The sequence below is a fragment of the Geotrypetes seraphini genome, chromosome 1 (genome assembly GCF_902459505.1).
Source record: "Geotrypetes seraphini chromosome 1, aGeoSer1.1, whole genome shotgun sequence".
In the NCBI taxonomy this organism is placed as follows: Eukaryota; Metazoa; Chordata; class Amphibia; order Gymnophiona; family Dermophiidae; genus Geotrypetes; species Geotrypetes seraphini.
The window spans coordinates 305,252,919-305,275,791 of NC_047084.1; the positions used below are offsets into that span (position 1 = coordinate 305,252,919).

Sequence of the window (22,873 nt, forward strand, 5' to 3'; positions counted from 1 at the left end):
CTTCAGCAAAGAAGCCATCCTCGAGTCAGGCCAAAGCGGGTGGGTCGACCCCGGCCCCGCATCGGACCTCGACTCCGCACACCCCGAGGGAATACTCGAGACCGAGGTCGCCCTCCAGGGAGTGTGCCCCGGACTCGGAACTCCCCACCTTCGTGGGGATTCCGGCCTTCCAGGATCTCCTTCGAGCCTTGATCTCATCGGAGCTGTCGGGAGCCCTGGAAGTGCTGCAGCGTGCTGCGGGCCCGGCGACGTCGACCTCGGCCGGGGCGCCCTCGGCCTCGGAGGCCCCGGTCTCGGCTCCCTCGACCTCGGGAGCCCCGGCCTCGGCGACCTCGGTCTCGGGTATTGCGGCCCCGTCCACCTCGGTCTCGGCCCCGCCCCGGACCTCGACCTCGGGGGAGCCTCCTGAGCGCAGTGTCCGCCCAAAAGAAAAGTTCCGCAGAGTGCGCCGACTTTCCTCCTCGGCTTCGGGATCTTCCCCGGACGCCTCGCCCTCGAGGCGACCTCGGACGAGGCGCCGATCGAGGAAGCCTAAGCGACCCCGGGGCTCGCCTCGGCGCGATCGTTCCTCGTCGTTCGGGGGCGAGGCGCTGCAGGTGTCGGAGTTGCGCCTCGATAATCCGAGGCTCCTCCGCTCACCTCGGGGAAAGTCTTCCCGCGCCGCCTCGCCGAGGAAACGGGAGAGGACCCCACGGACCCCGGGATCCTCCCCCAGGGACTCCCCTAGGAGGATGATTTCACCCTCCCCCTCGAGGGCCGTGGAGAGAGGATCCTGGGATTCAGGATCGGTTAGGAATCCTCAGTATTCCCATGAGGCCTCCCCCCGCTCCTCGGTGGGACGGTCGAGAACCCCGTCCCCCCAGGCTAGGCCGTCCTCCTTCTCATCTTTTGTCCAGGACATGGCCCAAGCCCTGGGGATTGACCTGATGGTAGGTTCCAAATATTCCAAGGAATTTCTAGAGGAACAGGACCTTCCCACTCCCCCTAGAGAGGTACCTAGACTCCCTCTCAACAGTGTCCTCCTGCAGACCTGGCTGAAGAACTTGTCGAGCCCTCTTACAGGCACGTCTGTCCCGTCAAAAATGGAATCAAAGTATAGGACGATTCCCCCGAAAGGGTTTGATAAGGCGCAGCTCTCCCACCAGTCCCTCCTGGTGGAATCTGCCCTTAAAAAATCACAGCCCTCACGGGTTTCTGCGGCGGTTCCACCCGGCAGGGAGGGGCGGACCCTGGACAAGTTTGGCCGTCGCCTCTATTCAAACACTCTGATGGCCACCAGAGTTCTAAATTACTCCTTCACCTTTTCCTCCTACTTGCGTGGGATGGTGAAGGACCTTCCTCAATATCGGAACTCGTTACCGGACTCCAAAAGAGCAGGATTCGATAAGTTTATGTCCAACCTGTCTCAATTGCGGTTGTACCTTTTCCATTCAGTGTACGACACCTTTGAGCTGGTTTCGAGGGTGTCGGCCCTCGCAGTGGCCATGCGCCGCTTGGCCTGGCTTCGCACCCTCGACATGGACCCAAACCTGCAGGAACGTCTTGCAGACCTGCCCTGTGTGGGGTCCGAGTTATTTGACGAGTCTTTGGAGGCGGCGACCAAACGGTTGTCGGAACAGGAACGCTCTTTAGCATCCCTGGTCCGCCCCAAACCTAGGCCCCCGCCACAGAAACCTTTCCGGCCTCCGCCGCGCCGGTACCCCCAGAAGTCGACCCCGTCCTTCTCAAGACCGCCTCCGAGACGTTCCTCTCAACGAGGCAGAGGGGGACAAACCCAAGCCCCGGCGCAGGGCCCTTCTAAGCCCGCGCCTTCCTTTTGACGGGCTGAGCGGACGGGGCGGGTTCCCCTCCGCACCTTCACCAGAACCCCTTCCTATCGGGGGGCGTCTTCGGTCCTTCCGGAAGGCATGGACCGCGATTACCTCAGACGCTTGGGTGCTCCGGATCGTCTCCGAAGGCTACTCGCTCAATTTTGTGTCCTCACCACCGGACAGTCCCCCAAGTTTAGCCTGGGGCAACCGGTCGCAACTACCGACCCTTCTGACCGAAGCCAAAGCTCTCCTGAAGCTTCGGGCGGTCGAGCCGGTCCCCAAGGACCAGTGGGGGACGGGATTTTACTCCCGTTACTTTTTGGTCCCAAAAAAGACCGGGGACATGCGCCCCATACTCGACCTCAGGAAGCTCAACAAATGCCTGGCCAGGGAGAAATTTCGAATGCTATCTCTCCCGGTCTTGTATCCTCTCTTGGAGGAAGGGGACTGGATGTGCTCCCTCGACTTGAAGGAAGCATATACCCATGTCCCGGTGCACCCCACCTGCCGAAAATTCTTACGATTCCAGGTGGGAGACCTACACCTCCAGTACAGAGTCCTGCCCTTCGGCCTGGCCGCGTCCCCACGAGTATTCACGAAGTGCATGGTAGTAGTGGCGGCAGCCCTGAGGTCTCGCGGGCTCCACGTGTTCCCTTACCTGGACGACTGGCTCATCAAAGCCCCGACCAGGGAGGAGGTTATCTCAGCGACCCGACAGTCTATTGCCTTCCTGCAAACCCTCGGATTCGAGATAAACTTTCCAAAGTCTCAGTTGAGGCCGGCTCAGTCTCTTCAATTCATAGGTGCGGTGCTGGACACGGTGCGCCTGCGCTCCTACCTTCCGACCCAACGGTTGGAAGTCTTGGTACGGATGAGCCGCCAGGTCTCTCAACTACCAAGGGTGTCGGCCAAGCGCATGATGATGCTGCTCGGCCATATGGCCTCGACGGTACACGTCACGCCATTTGCGAGGCTGCATCTGAGGATCCCTCAGTATACACTCGCATCACAATGGCGCCAGGAGTGCGATCCGGAGTCGCGCCTCATTTCGGTGACTCCGCTTTTGCGGAAATCGCTAAGTTGGTGGACAGACTCTTCAAATCTGTCCACGGGACTAATGTTTCGCACTCCCCCATTTCGCAAGGTTCTGACCACGGACTCCTCGGACTACGCGTGGGGAGCCCACCTCGACGGTCTTCGCACACAGGGCCTGTGGTCGGCGGAGGACCGTCGCTGTCACATCAACGTGCTAGAGCTTCGGGCCATCTTCCTAGCACTTCGAGCCTTCGTTCACGTAGTACAGGACCAGGTGGTCCTCGTCCGCACGGACAACCAAGTAGCAATGTACTATGTGAACAAACAGGGGGGAACGGGGTCGTGGCCCCTCTGCTCCGAGGCCCTTCGCCTCTGGGAGTGGGCGGCCTCCCGGAACATCTTCCTCCGGGCGGTCTACATCCAGGGGGAACTGAATTGTCTGGCGGACAAACTCAGTCGACTCCTGCAACCCCACGAGTGGACTCTACACTCAGCAGTTCTGCACGAGGTCTTCGCTCGCTGGGGAACGCCACAGGTAGATCTGTTCGCCTCTCCGGAGGCACACAAACTACCACTATATTGTTCTCGGATGTACTCGCGGGATCGTCTGGAGGCGGATGCCTTCCTTCTCGATTGGGACGGGAAGTTCCTCTATGCATTCCCTCCTTTCCCTCTGATCATGCGAACGTTGGTACACCTCAGATCGTCCACGGCCACGATGATTCTCATAGCTCCTCGGTGGCCGCGTCAGAACTGGTTCTCCCTACTGCTCCAACTCAGCGCCAGGGAACCCCTTCTTCTGCCTGTCGGTCCTTCTCTGCTATCTCAGAATCAAGGATCCATGTTACATCCCAATCTGCAGTCATTGCACCTGACAGCTTGGTTTCTTGTTCCCTGACCCCTCCGGACCTGTCTCAATCAGTGAGGGAAGTGCTGGAAGCCTCCCGCAAGATCTCGACGAGGCTTTGCTATTCGCAGAAATGGACCAGGTTTTCCACCTGGTGCTCTTCTTTCCTCCTGGACCCGGTATCGGCCCCGGTACCCTCGGTTCTGGACTACTTATTCCATTTGTCGTGCTCTGGCCTGAAAACCACTTCGGTGCGTGTCCATCTTAGTGCGATTTCCGCCTTCCACCAACACCTGGATGGACGCCCTCTGTCTCTCCATCCCTTGGTGACACGCTTCATGAAAGGATTACTCAGGGTTTGTCCCCCGCTCAAACCTCCCCCAGTCGTATGGAATTTGAATGTGGTTTTAGCTCAACTGATGAAACCACCCTTTGAGCCACTCAACAAGTCCCTCTTGAAATTTCTGACTTGGAAGGTGGTGTTTCTGATTGCCCTCACCTCCGCTAGGCGGATTGGGGAACTACAAGCCTTGGTTGCGGACCCACCCTTCACCGTATTCCATCATGACAAGGTGGTCCTCCGCACCCATCCTAAGTTTGTCCCGAAGGTTGTTTCTGATTTCCACCTCAATCAGTCCATTGTCCTTCCTGTGTTCTTCCCTAAGCCCCACTCCCATCCTGGCGAGACGGCGCTTCACACGCTTGACTGTAAGAGGGCGTTGGCATTTTACCTTCAACGCACCAAGTCCCATCGGAAGGTCCCGCAATTATTCTTGTCCTTCGATCCCAATCGATTAGGGCACCCAGTTTCCAAGCGCACTCTGTCTAACTGGTTGGCGGCGTGCATCTCCCTTTGCTATACTCAGGCTGGCCTTCCTCCCCCGGGTCGAGTCACGGGGCACAAGGTCCGAGCAATGGCAGCTTCGATAGCCTTCCTCCGTTCCACCCCGATGGAAGACATATGTAAGGCTGCCACTTGGTCTTCGGTTCATACATTCACCTCTCACTACTGTCTGGACACTCTGTCCAGGAGTGACGGCCGGTTTGGCCAGTCAGTTTTACAAAATCTGTTTTCTTAAAATTGCCATCCTCCCACCTGCCCTTTTTGGTTTGGCTTGGAGGTCACCCACATGTGAGAATATCATGCCTGCTTGTCCTGGGATAAAGCACAGTTACTTACCGTAACAGGTGTTATCCAGGGACAGCAGGCATATATTCTCACAACCCGCCCACCTCCCCGGGGATGGCTTCTAAGCTAGTTATGGAACTGAGGACCACGAGGTGGGATGCGCCCTCTAGTGGGCAGAAGGCACGCACATGCGTGGTGCAGTGTGCAAACTTGAAACTTCTAGCAAGTTTGCTTGAAAAGCTGTCCGCGCCGGGGCTCCGTAGATGACGTCACCCACATGTGAGAATATATGCCTGCTGTCCCTGGATAACACCTGTTACGGTAAGTAACTGTGCTTTTTCAATTTGACAAATAGCTCGTGTTTGGACTGCATCTGAAAAAGAACTGATTTTGTTTATGGTAGGGGAGGAATCTTTTGGTATTGACCTGAAACCCAGCTTCTATTCCTTCTCTCCTCTGCTTGGGAGATAATGATGTATTAAGCCAGTGTTCTTCAACCTTTTTACACCTATGGACCGGCGGGGAAAAAAAATTATTTTGTGGACCAGCAAACTACTAGGACTGAAATTTTAAAACCCCATTTTCGCCCCGTCTCCGCGAGCTCGGTCCTCACAAACCATCTGATCCCATCCGCACAATCCTCAGTTATGATTTTATATTGAATGTATTTTATTAAAGTATAAAAAGAAACAATATTCTGTACAATTGTCATTTTATAAATACAAATAATACAGAGCAAGGATCAACAAAACCCCTGTCTCCCCCTCCCCTTCACATATATCCCCTCTACTGTCAAGAAAACTGAATAAGCCAAATTATTACAGAATGCTACACAGAAATATCATGCTAACAGAATACCGCAGTCACACATAGCAGGAATAGTGTTAGGGGAGTGCAACTAGGGCAACTGCCCCCTGGTCAAAGAGAGCCCTAAGCCTGGGCTGCCTGGGCTTTGCAGTCCCCAGTTATGTCTAACACCAGCTCTATCAGGATATATATTTCAAATCAAGTTATTCAGAGTAGTGAAGATGCAGGGGGGCTGCGAAGATCTGCAACGTGACATAATCAGGCTCGAAAAATGGGCATCGACATGGCAAATGAGGTTTAACGTAGATAAGTGTAAGGTGATGCATGACAGTATCAAAAATCTCATGCACAAATACAGGATGTCCGGGACTTGGGAATTCTGATCGACAAATCGATGAAGCCGTCCACGCAATGTTCGGCGGCGGCGGCGAAAAGGGCGAACAGATCGGAGGGAATCACAAACAGATCTGAGAAGGTTATCATACCGCTGTACCGGGCCATGGTGCGCCCTCACTTGGAGTACTGCGTCCAGCACTGGTCCGCCGTACATAATAAAGGACACGGTACTACTCAAAAGGGTCCAGAGAAGAGCGACTAGGATGGTTAAGGGGTTGGAGGAACTGCCATACAGCAAAATATTAGAGAAACTGGGCCTCTTCTCCCTCGAACAGAGGAGATTGAGAGGGGATATGATCGAAACATTCAAGGTACTGAAGGGAATAATAGACTTGGTAGATAAGGACAGGTTGTTAACCCTCTCCAAGGTAGGGAGAACGAGAGGACACTCTCTAAAGTTGAAAGGGGATAGATTATGTACAAACACAAGGAAGTTCTTCTTCACCCAGAGAGTGGTAGAAAACTGGAACAATCTTCCTGAGTTTGTCATAGGGGAAAACAACCTCCAGGGATTCAAGACAAAGTTAGACAAGTTCCTGCTGAACAAGGACACACGCTGATAGGGCTAGTCTCGGCTATGGTGCTGGTCTTAGACCAGAGGCTGCCGCGTGAGTGGACTGCTGGGCATGGTGGACCACTGGTCTGAACCAGCAGCTGCAATTCTTATGTTCTTATGTACCTTTTTTTGTCTGTTTTCTGCTTTCATCTTCTTTTCACTCTCTTCCTTCCAGCGTCTGCCCTCTGTCTCTTCAATCCAACATTTGCCCCGTCCATCCACTGTCTGCCCTCTCCACCTTCCATATGGTATCTGTCTTCTTTCTATGCCCCTCTCCCCTTTCCATCCAGCCCCCCTCTCTCCTTTTTACATGATTCATTCCAGCTTCACTGTTCTCTTCATTTTTATGTCTCCTAACCAGATCTAGCATCTTTGTCCCTCTCTCTTTCTCTGCTGATCCCCTTCCCATCTCTCTACTTTCTCATTCCTGTCTCTCCCCTTCCCCTCCTCTAATCGCCAGCGCAAGCTGTTTCCTTCCTTTTTCTTTCCCTCCTCCCCCTGTCCAGCAGTAACTGTCTTCCCTTCCCCTCCTCCTCTCCCAGCAGCATCTCTCCTTCTCCTTCCCTCCAGGTCCAGTAGCAGCTGTCCCTTTTTTTCCCCTTGCCCAGCAGCTTCCCAGCCTCCAACAGTGGCTTTCTCCCCTCCCAGCAGCTCTCCGTACTTGCCAGCACAGCGATTCACTAAGGCAACCTTGGGTCCTTTGATGGGTCGCGCCACCTCTGAAGAAGGAGGAAGTTGCATCATCAGAGGCGGCCGCGACTCAGCAAAAGCCTCAAGGCTCCCCCTCACTGCCTTCCAGACTTGTCCCACCCCCACCCTCCGAAGCCAGCTTGCCTACCTACCTGCCTGCCATCCCCCTGTGCAGTTGAACTCTCTCCCCACCCCCGCTAGCAGCACCTTTTCCCTGCTCCCCGGTCCCTCTTCCCTGCTCCCCCTATCCAGCAGCACCTCTTCCCTGCTCCCCCTGTCCAGCAGCACCTGTTCTCTTTTCCCCCTGTCCCTCTTTCCCGGTCCAGCAGCACCTCTTCCCTGCTCCCCCTGTCCCTCTTCCCTGCTCCACTGATCCAGCAACACCTCTTCCCTGCTCCCCCTGTCCCTCTTCCCTGCTCCCCCTGTCCAGCAGCACCCCTTCCCTGCTCCCCCATTCTAGCAGCTTCTCTTCCCTGCTCTCCCCCCTCACTGCCTTCCATACTTTGTCCCTCCCGCACCCTCTGAAGCCAACCTGCCTGCCAGCCATCCCCTGTGCAGTAGAACCCTCTCCCCCCCCGCCATTATCGCCGCCGTGCAGCCGACCCTACTAACCGCGACCGCGACCCCACTGACCACTAGACGACCGTCAAACCTACTTGCTCCAGCAGTGGCCGCATCACACTAAAGACGCTGCCATCAGAAATGCGGCAGAGGAAATCAGAGCACGAGGAAGGCCGCGAAGCAGCATCTTTAGTGTGATGCGTCCATTGCTGGAGCAGGGAAGTTTGTGCGTCTCGCGGTGGGTGGGTCAATGGGGGTTCGTGTGCGCTGGGAAGGGGGAGGGAAAGGGGGTGATGACGGCAGCGAACTTACAGTGAGGGAAGGAGTCGAAACGCGGCAGCGGCTTTGAACTAAAAAATGAACTTTGTCAGCGGTGAGCTGAGGCTGAACAGACCTGGCGGGATGCTGTCGCATATGACAGACGGGCTCTCCGGCATGGAGACCATTATGGTGTTGCCGCTGTCATCGCCGCCGCCGTTGCCTAACTGCAAGCCACAACCAGGATCTTTCTGAAGCTCACCGGGAGTCACCTGCCGAGCTGCGGCAGCGGGGGCTTAGGAAGCGCTGGCTTCAACGAAATGCCTGAGACAGGAAATGGCTTCAGCACCCCGAGGTCGGTGCAGTGCTTTTCGCCACGTCCATCAGCCCGGCTTCTCTCCAGAGCTTCCTGCCGGTGAACGCAGGAACAGCAGGGCAAGGGTCCCCTGTCAGCCCCAGCTCCAGTGGCACCAGCACACACCGACTATCAGCACTGGGTGGCTTCCCGCAGAGGAGGAAATCATGCAGTCACCGTGGGCCTCATCTGGGGCAGCCTCCTTAGAGCAGCAGTTCAGGATGGCGGTTGGGATACTGGCAGTGTGTCGTGAGAATGAATACATGGATAGGAGACTATCGCAGGGGAGGAAACATGGGCATCCTGGGACTGTCAGTCAAATCTCTTCCCTGAAGAAGCCCTTTTTCTGGGAACATCATCGCTCCTCCTAAACTTATTTGCTCCACTTCATCAATGACGTTGAAACCGTGGATTGAAGACAAGTTTTATTTTTATTTTTTCTTTCCAACTTATGAATTATCTTTAATCTTATCTACTGTTTTGCCTTTTGTCCTTGTTTTGTTCTATTTCTATCATTTAAATTTCTCCAGAGCTCTACTGTTCAACGGTTCCCCCTTCTGCATCTATTCCTTTCTCTCCTCTCTTATACCTTCCAAAGCATTTAGATCAATACTGTATTGTTAAAATGTTCATTTTATTTTTCTTCTATCTCTACCTTTCACATCTATATTATCCTCCAGGTACTTTAGTTAGATTGTGAGCCTTCGGGACAGTAAGGGAATTTTTTAAGTACCTTTCTTATTTATAATCTTAATGTAGATTTTCTGTAAACCGCTTAGAACCTAACGGATGTAGCGGTATATAAGAAATAAATTACATTACATTAATTGAGAGTGTTCCTGAGCTGGCAAGGCCGCTGCGAGAGAGAGAGTTGCGTGGTAAGCGTGCATGTGCACTCTGCCGACCACGGAATTACAGATCAGGGAACACGGCGGTAAGAGTGCGCATGCGCGCTTAGCATTTTATTATAGTAGATTACCATTCTCTCCTTCCTGAGATCACCCGGTCAAGAAAAATCACTCTCACCATGGTATTTTTGTTTTTACTGTGATGTTGGAGCATTGTGCATCGAGGCCCAAGAGAGCAAAAGGTCATTTAAGGTGCGTGAAATACAGCCTGTCACACCTCATAACCCTGACTGGAAAAGGTCCCTGTTCATCTTGGTCAGGAGGCAGGGATAATATATACTTACTTGTCCCTGCCTCTGGTACTACCATATTGCAAAATGACAGCACCTGGTCTCTAACTGTATGTCAGAAAGTGCTGCTAGAGATCAGACTGTTAAGATATATTGCCATTAAGCTCAAGGGGCTAGGTGTAGTCATAAACTAACAGGAAGGGAGAAGAAATGTCTAATGCAGAAAAAGGTGGCAGATTATTGTGACAGGATGCAAACATCTTTTTTTTATTTTTTTTTTAAATAATGCCACAGTGCATGCAATTAGTTTATTACATCAGGACTAACACTTTAATTCAGCATTTGCATTAGGAACTTGTGTGTCAAAGCTCAACATACAATTGTAATGCACAGTTTTTCACAGCTCTCAGTGTGTAACTGAGAAGCTGTTTAGCTGCTTTTATTTTTTCTATTGGCATTACTGGAAGTTTGGGTGAGGTACATTGTCACATGTGGCACTGCTGGGTCCAATGATAGAGCACTCTTTGTAGTACTAGAATTAATAGTACATCTTGTTCTCTCTCTCTCCTTTAGTTTTATGCATATTACTAAAGCAACCATACTACTTTCATTTTCTGAAAATGGAAATGTTTTTCAGCTCCTGGCAATTCTCAATCCTGGATGTTGTTCAACCAGTAGCATTGCAGGCCCAGAGACCCTTCCTAGCTGTGGTGAGTATAGAATCTAGGAGGGACAATGTGAACAGAGTTGACTTTTTTATATTATGCCATGTAGACAAACTATAGAAAACTACTCTGAGGACCAGCAGAATATTTGTTTCTTACAAATGGGTGATGTCATCCAATAGAGCCTAGTGTGGATGCCTCCTAGCATTATGTATCTTTTAAGTAGCTTTTGGCTGCATCATACCACATATGCACAAGTGCCTTCCCACCTGGCAGTACATGAACCCATCAGTTTCTTGTTTTCAGTGCTCCACTAACCCTATGCACCAGAATGGCCACTGCCTTGACCTTGTCATCTTCTTCAACTGCTCTACCACCAAATTCTGCACCTGAGCTGATCCTCTCTGACCATCATCCTGTTAACATTCACAACTCATCGCCCTTCCCCACCCAAGACCTGGCTAATTACTACCTATACATTGGGAACATTCAAGCTATTGACCCTAGCATCCTTTCCACCACTGTCTCATCCCTCCCTTCAACTATTATGTCATACAAGTCTGTCATTGAAGCTGTATTCTCCTACAACACCATTCTTTCCTCTGTTCTAGATGCCCTCGCTCCTCCCATGGCGTTCCTTACAGGTCGTGAAAACCCCCAACCCTGGCTGACCTCCAACATCTACTACCTGCGTCCTGTGCCCGATCTGCTGAACATCTTTGGTTTAAATCCCGTATACATGATGACTTCATGCACTTCAAATTCCTGCTGACATCCTTCCAGTCTGCCCTCTCACTTGCCAAACAAGAATATTATGCCCATTTAACTAACTCTTAGCTCTAACCCTCGCCGTCTCTTTGCCACACTCAACTGTCTACGCAGTTCCCTCACCTCCAATCCCCCTTTCACTTCCCCCCAGGCAATGGCAGAGTTCTACGACAAGGTTCACAAGATTCATCTTGAGTTCTCAACCAGCTCACCTCCCCCCACCCTCCCTTCCAGCTGTCCATTCTGCCAATCTCCCTTCAACCACTGCCATATTTTTGCAATTACTGTAGATGAAATTGCACATCTCTCCTCCTCCAAACCTGCTCCTCTGATTGGATTCCCACTCACCTACTTGGTGCTATCTCTCCCACTGTCGTCGTCCCCCCTATCTGTCTTATCCTCAGTCTATCACTCTCTCCACTTCAGCTGTTCCCAATGTCTTCAAACATGCTGTAGTTACACCTTTCCTCAAAAATCCCCACATCCTCCTCCGACTATCGCCCCATTTTCCTCCTCCCCTTAACCAAGCAACCTGAACGTGCTTTTCACTGCCATTGCCTGAATTTCCTTTCGTCTCAAGCTATTCTTGATGCATTTCAATTGGGCTTTCACCTACTCCATTCCATGGAAACTGCCCTTGCTAAAGTCTCTAATGACATGTTCCTGACCAGATCCAAAGGCCTCTACTCTATCCTCATCCTTCTGGATGTATCTGCTACTTTCAATACTGTTGATCACCACCTACTCCTCGATACACTGTTGCTTGCTGGGATTCCGGGGTTCTGTTCTATCCTGGTTTTCTTCCTATCTCTTCCATCGCAATTTCAGTTTATGCAGTGGGGGATACTCCACTGCTATCCCACTGTCAATCAGTGAACCTCAAGGCTTTGTCTTGAAACCTCTACTTTTCACCATATATACCCACTCCCTCGGTGCACTGATCTCCCATGGTATTCAGTATCGCCTCCTATGCTGGTGACTCCCAGATCCACCTCTCCACATCAGATATCTCTACAGGATTCCAGACCTGAGTCTCAGCCTGCCTATCTGACATTGCCACCTGGATGTCTCGCTGCCATCTAAAACTGAATAAGGTCAAGCTCCTAATCTTTCCATCTAAACCCACCTCTCCCCGTTCTCTATTTCTGTGAATAACACACTCCTCCTCCCTGTCTCATCAGCTTGCAATCTCGGGGTCATCATCACTGCTCAAATTCAATAAAGTGCTAAAGCCTGTCGCTTCTTCCTCTGTAATATTACCAAAATCTAACCTCTCCTTTCTGAGTACACTACCGAAACTCCCTTATCCACATTCTCTTCACCTCGTTTAGATTATTGCAACTTGCTTCTCTCGGATCTTCCGCTCAACCGTCTCTTTCCCATCCAATCGGTGCAAAATTCTGCACAACTTATATTCTGCGAGATCCGCTATACTCGCATTACTCCTCTTTAAGTCACTTCACTGGCTCCCCATCCATTTCTGAATACAATTCAAACTCCTTTTACTGACCTACAAGTGCGTTCACTCTGCAGACCCACTTATCTCCCCCTATGCTCCTCCCCATTAACTCCATTCATTGGCCAAGTCCCTCCTAACCATACCCTTCTCCCCCATTGCCAACTCCAGACTCCGTTCCTTCTATCTTGCTGTGCCGTATGCATGGAACAGAATGCCTGAGTCATTACATCAGGTTTCATCTCTTGCAGTATTCAAATCCAAGCTAAAAGTCCACTTTTTCAAGGCTGTTTTCAACTCCTAACTCCCACTCACTGTAAAATTGCCTGTGTCCTTCTATCATTCTCTCTGCAAGGAGCTTTTATTCCTATATATCTGATCTGTCTAAACTAGATTGTAAGCTCTTCAGAGCAGGGTCCATCTATTACATGTCAAATGTACAGCACTGCATATGCCCCTCAGTACTGTAGAAATGTTAAATAGTAGTAGTAGTAGTAATAGCAGGAGCGGAAAGTTCACATTTGCTCTCTCCTCAGCGCATCTTTGACTGTAGTGCTTTCCTTTTGGTGTTTTTCCATCTTTTTTTTTCATATTTTTCTTACCTTACCCATTTTAATTTTCTTTAGTGTTTTTTCTGGCTTGGTTTAAAGTTTATATTTATTTATTTATTTTTCTTATTGAACCCCCGAGACCTAAGGCCTATGCATTGACTGGGTTGCATCGAGACTTTTTTTTTTTTTTTCTTTAGGGCAGTGTCTCTCAAACTTTTTTTTTTTAAATTGAAATTTAATTGAAATTTTACAAATACAAAAGTATAAGAATTAAACAAAACAATAAGCTGCAGATACCAAAATATACATAATAATATGCAAAATATAGTATAATTAACAATATACAAAGTAAAGTTTTTTTTGTTTTTTTTTTTCAAATTCATTATTCATTTTTCCATCTAACAACAAGAATACAATATTATATCATTTAAACCTTATAAACATCTCTTGTATTTCTTTTAACATCTTCTTAAAAACATATTTATACCCTCCCCTCCTCCCTTCCAACAAATATTTTAATCAAAAATTTCATATAAATATTATCAATTGATCGACTCTTAATATAACTTTATACCCTCTACCCACCCACCCCCCTCCCCGGGTGTAAGTGTACTTTCAATGAATAATGGTGTCTAATCATTGCAATAACTTGTCAATGGCCCCCAAATCTTTTTAAAATTATTATAACTCCCTTTTTGTATGGCAGTTACTCTTTCCATTTTGTAAATGTGGCATAACGAATTCTACCAGAAGGTATAATTTAGTCTACTGTAATTTTTCCAATTACTGGTAATATGTTGTATGGCGACTCCTGTCATGATCAATAAAAGTTTATTATTGCTTGATGAAATTTGACTTTTTGTTCTCATTGACATCCCAAACATTATTGTATTATATGATAATGCTACATGGTTTTCTAATAAACAATTAATTTGAGACCAGATTGATTTCCAAAATGCCATGATACAGGGACAATAGAATATTAAATGATCTAAAGTCCCTGCTTCCAGATTACAATGCCAGGATCTATTAGACTTAGAGCTATCCAACTTTTGTAATCTAACTGGGGTCAAAAATGCTCTATGCAAAAGAAAAAACCAAGTTTGTCTCATAGATGCAGACACTGTAGATCTCATTCTCCAAGACCAAATTCGTGGCCATTGAGACGATGTAATTTGATGCTTAATCTCAATGCTCCAGATGTCCCTAAGTCCGTTTTTATTTTTTTTTATTTATAAATCCATTTATCAATTTATACCACTGTGCAGCCTGGTGACCCAAGAAGTCCACCTGAAAGCACAAGAACTCCAGACTATACTGATTATTGAGATTTTTCCATTCAGGGAACCCCTTCTGAATAGCCTGCTTCAGTTGCAACCATCTAAAGCTTTGTGATTTATTAAGATCATATTTATGTTGCAACTGTGAAAAGTCAAGCAGCTTACCATTTGAAATAGCATCTCCCAAAATTCGTATACCTGCAATCATCCAATGCTTCCAGATGACCTTAAATCCGCCAATTTGAATCTTGGAGTTTAACCATATTGTTTGATTAGATGATTTATAGATTGGAATAGGCGTTAAATTATTAACATACCTGAGAGTTTTCCATGTATCCATAAATATTCTGTTTTCTTTATATAACCTAGGCATTTTAATACTAAGAACATGACATAATCTCAAAGGGAACATGAGTCACCATTCCAACCACAACCAATCTGGAGTATTATCGATAAGCTCTGGGAGGACCCAATACATACCCTGTCTCAAAATACCTATAGAAATTGGGAAAATTTACCCCACCCTCCGCAATTGATTTTTGTAGAGATACTAAAGCAATTCTAGGAGTTTTGCCCAACAAAACAAATTTTGTAAGAATACTGTTTAACTTTTTATAAATGGACCCCTAAAAAAAAACTGGTAACATTCCCATCTGATAGCATACCACAGGCAATATCATCATTTTAATAGTTTGAACTCTCCCCCACCAAGACAAATGTAATGGATTTCATTGTTCACACATTTCTGTTACCTTCTGCAATAAAAATTTTTCATTCTCTTTCATTGTGTTTTCCAGTGCGCTTTTTATCCAAATACCCAAATATTTTAATCCACCTTCCTTCCATACAAAAGAAAATGAATCAAATAATCCTTTTGTGCAATACACATTTAGTGGAAGAACTTCAGATTTACTTCAATTTATCTTATACCCTGAAAATTTTCCAAATTTTTCAATCAATTCTAGTAAGCATGGAATGGTTGTTTCTGGATTTCTCAAATGAAGCAAAATATCATCTGCATATGCAGAGACTTTGTATTCCCGGACTGAATAAGGAATACCCTGTATCTCCTTTACTTGTTGAATAGCTAATAACAAGGGTTCCAAAACAATATCAAAAAGCAAAGGAGATAGGGGACAACCTTGTCTAACTCCCCTTCGCAAATTAAAGCGTTCTGAAAAATTATTATTAATATATAATTTTGCAACAGGGGAGCTATACAATGTTTGTATCATTTGTATAAATCTTGAACCTATTCCAAACCATTCCATAGCTTGATACGTGAATGTCCATTCCACACAATCAAAGGCTTTCTCTGCATCCAAGGATACAGAAAAAGCCAAATCTTTCATGGCTTTTGTTAAATTTAACATATGAGAAGCCAATCTTGTGTTATTAGATAAATGTTTTCCAGCAACAAATCCAGTTTGGTGCAAATCAATAATAAAAAGGCTAAACGTAAAGCCAAAGTCTTAGCCAAAAGTTTTCCATCTACATTAATTAATGATAAAGGCCTGTAATTTGAAACCAATGTGGGATCTTTGTTTGGCTTTGGCAAAACTATAGTCAATGATTCCGCCATAGTACCTGTAATGCAACCCTTATTTAGTTGAGCCTGATATAATTTCAATAAATGAGGTAATAGGGTAATTTGAAATGATTTATAAAATTCCACTGTGAAACCATCCCCACCTGGAGCGGATCCAACTCTTAAGAGATTTCAACGCTGTTTCTAATTCTTTTAATGATATAGGCTCTTTTAAACTTCTTTTAATATGTTCAGGAACTTTCGGACCTTCAATCAGATTAAAAAATTATATACCATCTTTTTCTCTATTTTCATAAAGCTCAGAAGAATATAGGTCTTAATAAAAATTTAAAAATTGACTTAAAATGCTTTCAATTTGAGTGTCATTCCTTTCTCATCTTTTATAGCAATAATTTTTGTTTTTCTTTTCTTCGCTTTAAGATAATTTGCCAATAATCTTCCTGCCTTATTTGAATTTCCATAATACAAAGTTTGTTGGGAAAACAAATCTTTCCTTACCAATTTTGATGATATCTCATTATATTTACCCTTTGCTTTTAATAAAGCCAGCAAGGTATTTTGCTCCCACTTATCAGCTAATTTATTTTCCAAATTTTTAATTTCTTTTTCCAAATCAGAAAATTGTTTTTTAAGTTGTTTTCTAATATATGCCGAATATGAGATATTACCTCTCATGGTAACCTTAAATGCATCCTTTAATTTGAAAAAATTCAATCATTTTTAATTTAAAATCTTCAAGGAAATTTGCATCCGCAATCAATGTATTATCAAATCTCCAAACAGACCTACTACATTCTTGTTCCCCAAACTTAAATTCAATCAACACACCTCTATGATCTGATAGTATGATAGGGTCTATGGATGCTTTTGTCACTTGTACTAATTGATTTGAAACAAAAATATAATCTATTCTTGAAAAAGATTTAAGAACTTGTGAACAAAAAGAAAATTCCCGCTCATCAAAATGAAGTATCCGCCATATATCTTTCAAATCACAAGATTGTATCAAATTATCTAACCCTAAAGACTTCATGATTTTACTTGTTTTTTTTATCCATTAATGGATCTATAACAGCATTGAAATCTCCAGCCACCACTAAATTAGAAGCAGCCAGTGGGAGTAATAATTGTTGTAATTTCTTGAAAAATTCATTTTGATTCGTATTTGGGGCAAATACATTTACCAGATCCAGGGTATTATTTCCCATGCTCATTCTTACATGTACCCACCTTCCAAATGGATCAGAATCAATCATTTGAAAATTAGCTGTAGTCTTTTTATTTATTAATATGGAAACCCCAGCTTTTTTTCCAAGAGCAGGGGCAAAAAACTCTTGTTTACCCATCCCCCTTCCAACTTTTGTGACTCCACCACTAATAAATGAGTCTCCTGTATGAAATATATATCAGCATTCTGTTGTTTCAGAAAAGCAAGCATTTTTTTCTTCTTTATATGATGGTTAAGGCCATTAACATTTAATGAAAAAAGTTTAACCTCCATTATATAATTTGTTTCTAAGTAGTCAGATATAATTAATTTAAAATAATTAGACACCATTACCAGTATTTTAAAATTTTGTACATAAAATTCCCCTATCCCAAAAAGTTTCTTCTCTACCCTTCCCCCTACCCTCCCTCCCCAAATTTTTAATAGTGTTAACTTGGTGACACACATATTAGATCAGGCAATGATAAACTCCATATAGACCTTCTTTAAATCAATATTCCAAAATAAGTCACAAAGAAAATGCTAATTAAATATAATCATTCTTCATAAAACTATTCTAAGTCATAAATTATACAATAATATCAATTTAATAACTTTGTATGCAATTTAGAAACCTTTAAATTAATCTTTTATAATAATATCTAAATATACCTATTTAATTCACCCTATAATCAATATATTTTATTAATATGAATATACCTTCTTAATATCTTTTAATTTTTATATTAAAGACTTTTACATTTAAGATTAGAAATCAATAATAGAATCAAATTCCTTTTTGGTCCAATTATCAACTTATATTATAACTTATGATATAGAAATTCATTAAATAAACATCTATAATTTGTCCTCTTCTTACTTATGTTTAATTCTTTAATAAAATTTTATCATCAATCTTCTTTTACCCCAGCTTACATAATTTAAAACTCAGAACATATTTAATTTATTGAATCAGCGTAAGACTTGAACTTACCATCTATCTTTCTGGGAATATATTATATTACCTTTAAAATAAATCTTTTAACTAAATCAATTTCTTAAATTAATTCAATTTATTTTAATAATGAGAATCCATTACAATCCCATAAGTATCACTAAGTATATTTAGAACCATTTAGAATCTATTTCTTATGTTACAATTAACATATGAAACATAAATAGATAAATAAACCTGGAATAACTTTTACCCATATAATCCCTTCCTTTAAAAATTCACCTTTATGGAACTATTAGCGTCTTCCCCTTTCTAAATTCTAAAATTGAATTATTTGTATTTATCTAAAGTATAGATATAACCAAAAGTAATATACAGTCAAACCTCGGTTTACGAGTGCACCGGTTTGCGAGTGTTTTGCAAGACAAGCAAAACATTCGCAAAATCGGCACCTCGGAAACCGAGTTTGACTCGATTTACGAGCGCCATCCCCTGCAATCCGGCAACCCCCCCCACCCCCACCCTCCGCGATCCTACATCCCCCCTGAGCACCAAAATGAAATCCCTTACCCTGATTGGGCACCAGCACCAACGCATAGGACATGCCGGTGCCTGAAGATCCTCTTCTGGGCTGGGCGATGCATCGGAGATCCTCCCTCTTGCCTGTGCTGGGCTGGACTGGGCCTTGAGCATTTGCGCATGCTCAAGGCCTTCTGGTCTCGCTCTCTCCGAGATTCTGAATCTGAGAATCTCGGAGATAGCGAGACCAGAAGGCCTTGAGAATGCGCAAATGCTCAAGGCCCAGCCCAGCACAGGCAAGAGGGAGGATCTCCGACGCCCCGACCCGCCCAGAATAGGGAGGATCTTCGGGCACCGGCATGTCCTATGCGTTGGTGCTGGTGCCCAATCGGGGTAAGGGATTTCGTTTCGGTGCTCGGGGGGATGTAGAATCGCGGAGGAGGGGGGCAACGTGAGCAGGGTGGCCTCAAGGGTGGGGGAATGGAGCAGCGCCGATAGCCTCGGAGGGGGAGGGGAGGAGGTGGAACGGATCAAAGCGAGTTTCCCTTACTTCCTATGGGGAAACTTGCCTTGATATACGAGCAATTTGGTTTACGAGCATACTTCTGGAATGAATTATGCTCGTAAACCAAGGTTCCACTGTAATATCTTATTATTGGCATGTTGTGCAAACTCTTGGCGTAATTTGTCATTTCCCTCTTGTCTTCGTTGCTCTTCTGTATTTTCAACTCGCGTTCCTTAATGATTTTTGGTAGGTTTCTCCAGGTTTCTTCCAATGCCTCAATTCTTAACCAAGTGTATGGGTTTGAAGTCACACTGTAATTTTTGATCTGTCGGTTCATCTCTGTCAGCTGGTTGAAATCTGCCTTAGCAGAACTGAGTGAGTTGCGAAAAGCATCATATGCTTCACAAAGTGCTTTAATCTCCTCCTATGAATTACAGCGCGTTGGGTCTGTTAGATCTTCTGCGTTCTCAAATCAACTGTTAAGTGCTGATGTCTCTTTGGCAAATGCTAGGAATAAATCCTCAACCTTTTTGAAGTACTTCTGGGCCTCTAACAGTTTCTTTTTCCTGGTAGCGGATTTGGCCATCAGCTGATTTCAGTGTTTCATCAGGGCGGCATGGCAAGCCTCAATGGTCTTGGATTCCACATGTTTAGCAGCCAGAAACTAGTCTTTCAGAGCAATGATATCCAGAAGTCAAAATCTTTAATTCCAGTATTGAAGTTCTGTTGTTTATTGGCTTCCTTCAGCTTCTGACTCTTCTCTATAGATTTCTGTAACAGGAACTTCCATTGATCTGCCAGATCTTCCATGCATACCTTTACTGCATTCTCACTCCTGCACAGGCAACTCGAACCATAAGTGAGTTCCCAATGTCGGTGACTCCACGGATATATTCAACATTGGCTTGAAGCTCAACCTCAAAATTATATAAGCGATCTTAAAATTATATTTTTCCAAGGCAACATTCCGATGTTGAACAGTGTTCCGATCCAGATAAAGTATACAAGAGTAAAAACAGCACAACACGTACACACATAGAAATCTCCAAATTATATGATGGGATGACAGATTCGTTCTTCAATTGGCCTCTTCAATATGACTAAGAATTAAAAGTAGAAAAATTTAAAAACTCCATTACAAGAACTGTAACGCAAGTGGGTAATTATTAGATAGAGAGGCATATTATCGGTATACTTCCTGCATCCATAACAGATACAAAAAGGTATAACCGCAGCATTAGAGTTGCTTTTGTTCCAATTTAGAATGTTTATTCTTAGTTTGATGAATTCCTTGCAGGGACCGTTGAATCACACTATTTAAATTAAATCTGTAAACATTCTATTTCGTTTTCCTTTAGGCACATATGAAGACAATATTTTATCTTTAATTTTCACACTCTAACTCATGCATAAGAGATTTCATATATATACTATCATCAAAAAAAATAAAGATATATATAATAGTATAATTAAAATCCGTTTTCCCCTTTCTTTCTCATTGAGAGGAATTATGTAGACATTGGCTGTTCCTGCTGCTGTATAAAACTTTGTAACTTCTCTGGATCGTCAAAAGTGATTGTTTTATTGTCAAAAGTTATCTTCATAAGAGCAGGATATATGAATCCATATTTAGCCCCCATCTCTCTCGGCTGGGGTCTAAGATCCCAAAAACTTTTTTTGTTTGCCATGTTTCTGGCAAAGTTGGGTACTAAATGTATACGGGCGACTTGATATTTCAAATTTTTATTTTGCTTTGCTAGTTGAAAGATCTCCATGACCTGTTGATGTCTTAGTAACTTAAAAATTAATGGCCGAGGACCCATTTGCTTATCTGATCTCTTCATAGGAATCCTGTGTGCTCTCTTGACTTCTAAAGGGAACTTTGACTTTATCGGCAGTGTTTTAGGTAGTATATTTTCTAGGAAGGAGATCGCATTTCCTTTCTACGCCCCTTCCGGTAGCCCTAAAAGTCTTAAATTACTCCTCCTCTCTCGGTTTGAGCAGTCCTCCAGCTCACGGGTGAGTAACTCAATCTTCCTCCGATCTGTTTTATTATGAAGTAATTCTGTTTCCACTATATTTATTCTTTTTTCCATATTGTTTGACTTCATTTCTAACATTTCCATTTTCTTATTCAGGGTAAAAACTGCCTCTGTCAAATCGTTAACTTTCTTGGCAGTGCCCGACACAATCTCTTTAATCTCTTTCAGTTCCTTCATAACCTCATTATTGCCATTTTTTGATGCCGACTCCGGCTCTGTCTTCGTTCTCTTAATACTTCCGGAGGTTGCAAACAATGACTCATTCTTATTTTGCTTCCCCGAAGCCATTTACACACCTTTATCTTCCGTTTAAACCGCAAAGTTAATATATTTCATGCAACTTATAATACTTTCAAAATCTGCCGATATGGAGCTCACTCACTACCCAACCTTCTTCATGCGCGACCAAGCCACGCTCCCTTACAAAGTAAAGTTAATTAGGATTTACATGAGTCCTTACACATTCATCAAGTGGGGTCCAAATTTTTGTAAATCTGGCTATGTTATTTTGTTTGAATGTTATTATTTCCTCTTACTTTCTGATGACACAAAGGTGATTCATAAAAATTAAGCCTAGAATTGTCTTTCCAATTGGAAACAATATGGTGGATAGCTAAGGCAATCATAAAATCAAATATTTTTTTATATAACAGTGGTATTGATATAACTGGATTAGAGGAACGCAATATGATTGATTTATATGACATGGGCAACTCATTAATATTCATGTTTAAAATTGAGCAGATTTTGGACCAAATGTCTGACCAGTAAACTTGTAAGTTAGGGCATTCATATAAGAAGTGTATTAGAGTCCCAGGTTGCTGTTGGCATGACCAACAGAGCTCTGAAGTCGCATGTAATACTTTAGCCATTTTAGCAGGGGTCCAGTAAGCTTTATGCATAATGAAAAATGTAGACTGGCATATGGATGCCAACATAGTAGGTCTAGCTGAGAATGCCAAGAAGGATTTCCAATCTATTACTCTTGGATTTTCATTTAGATCTGTTGCTCACATATTATCGAAGGGAATATCTTTTTCTCCCTCATACTCTCTTAAGATTTTATATAGTTTTGATGCTCTTTTGTTTCCTGATAATAAAGGGCCTATAGTCTTTGAGAAATTAGTTAGACCAGTGTCCTTATACTTAGATAATAAAGACTTAAGTGGAACCAAGATCCTCTGCCATAAATTGGTATCTATACTTTGATAATCTAGAATATGTTCACCTATAGAAATTAGTCCCCCATTGCTGGTAAGATGTAAGAGAGTCCAAATATCTTTTGATTGACATATTTTTTGTAATTCGGCTGGAATTTGGATATCAGTAGAACTGTTGAACCATAGAGGAACGTGCCTCCTCTCAAATAGTTCTTCATTAATAGCTCTATGGAATGTAGAAATGCTAATGGCAGTGGCTATAAGCAATCTTAAAGTAGTTTTAAAAGGATATTTGTCCATAAATGGTAGCAAACATGTGGAGGGGCATAATCAAAAAAACCGTCTTAAGTCCCTTTTTGGCCTAAGGCCTTAAACGTTGAAAGCAGAAGCAGGGATAGTGTCCATAATCAAAACAAACGTCCTTGTTTTAATTATGGCCTGCCTCTACCTTCAGCTGTTTAAACACCCAGCCAACCACTATGTCTACAAGTACACCCCTATGACGTCTACACTTATACCCCATAATGAACCAAAAAAACGCATAAGCCCAAAATGTCCAACACAAGGGCTTTTAGGTGAAAGAGGAGCCAGTTCTTCGCCTAAAAGTTGGATTCTGTAACCGGCCCATGCCCA

At 44.4% G+C, this 22,873-nt stretch overlaps 1 protein-coding gene across 5 annotated transcripts in view; it reads left to right on the plus strand.

Annotated features, from left to right (window-relative positions):
• Nucleotides 1–22,873, plus strand: part of AUP1 (AUP1 lipid droplet regulating VLDL assembly factor) — a 104,640-nt gene that overhangs the window by 40,545 nt on the left and 41,222 nt on the right. For all 5 annotated transcript variants that reach the window (XM_033955200.1, XM_033955192.1, XM_033955175.1 and 2 more), the window contains one exon: nt 10,221–10,293. In XM_033955200.1, coding sequence (XP_033811091.1) covers nt 10,221–10,293 — 73 coding nt within the window. The remainder of the gene's footprint in view (nt 1–10,220; nt 10,294–22,873) is intronic.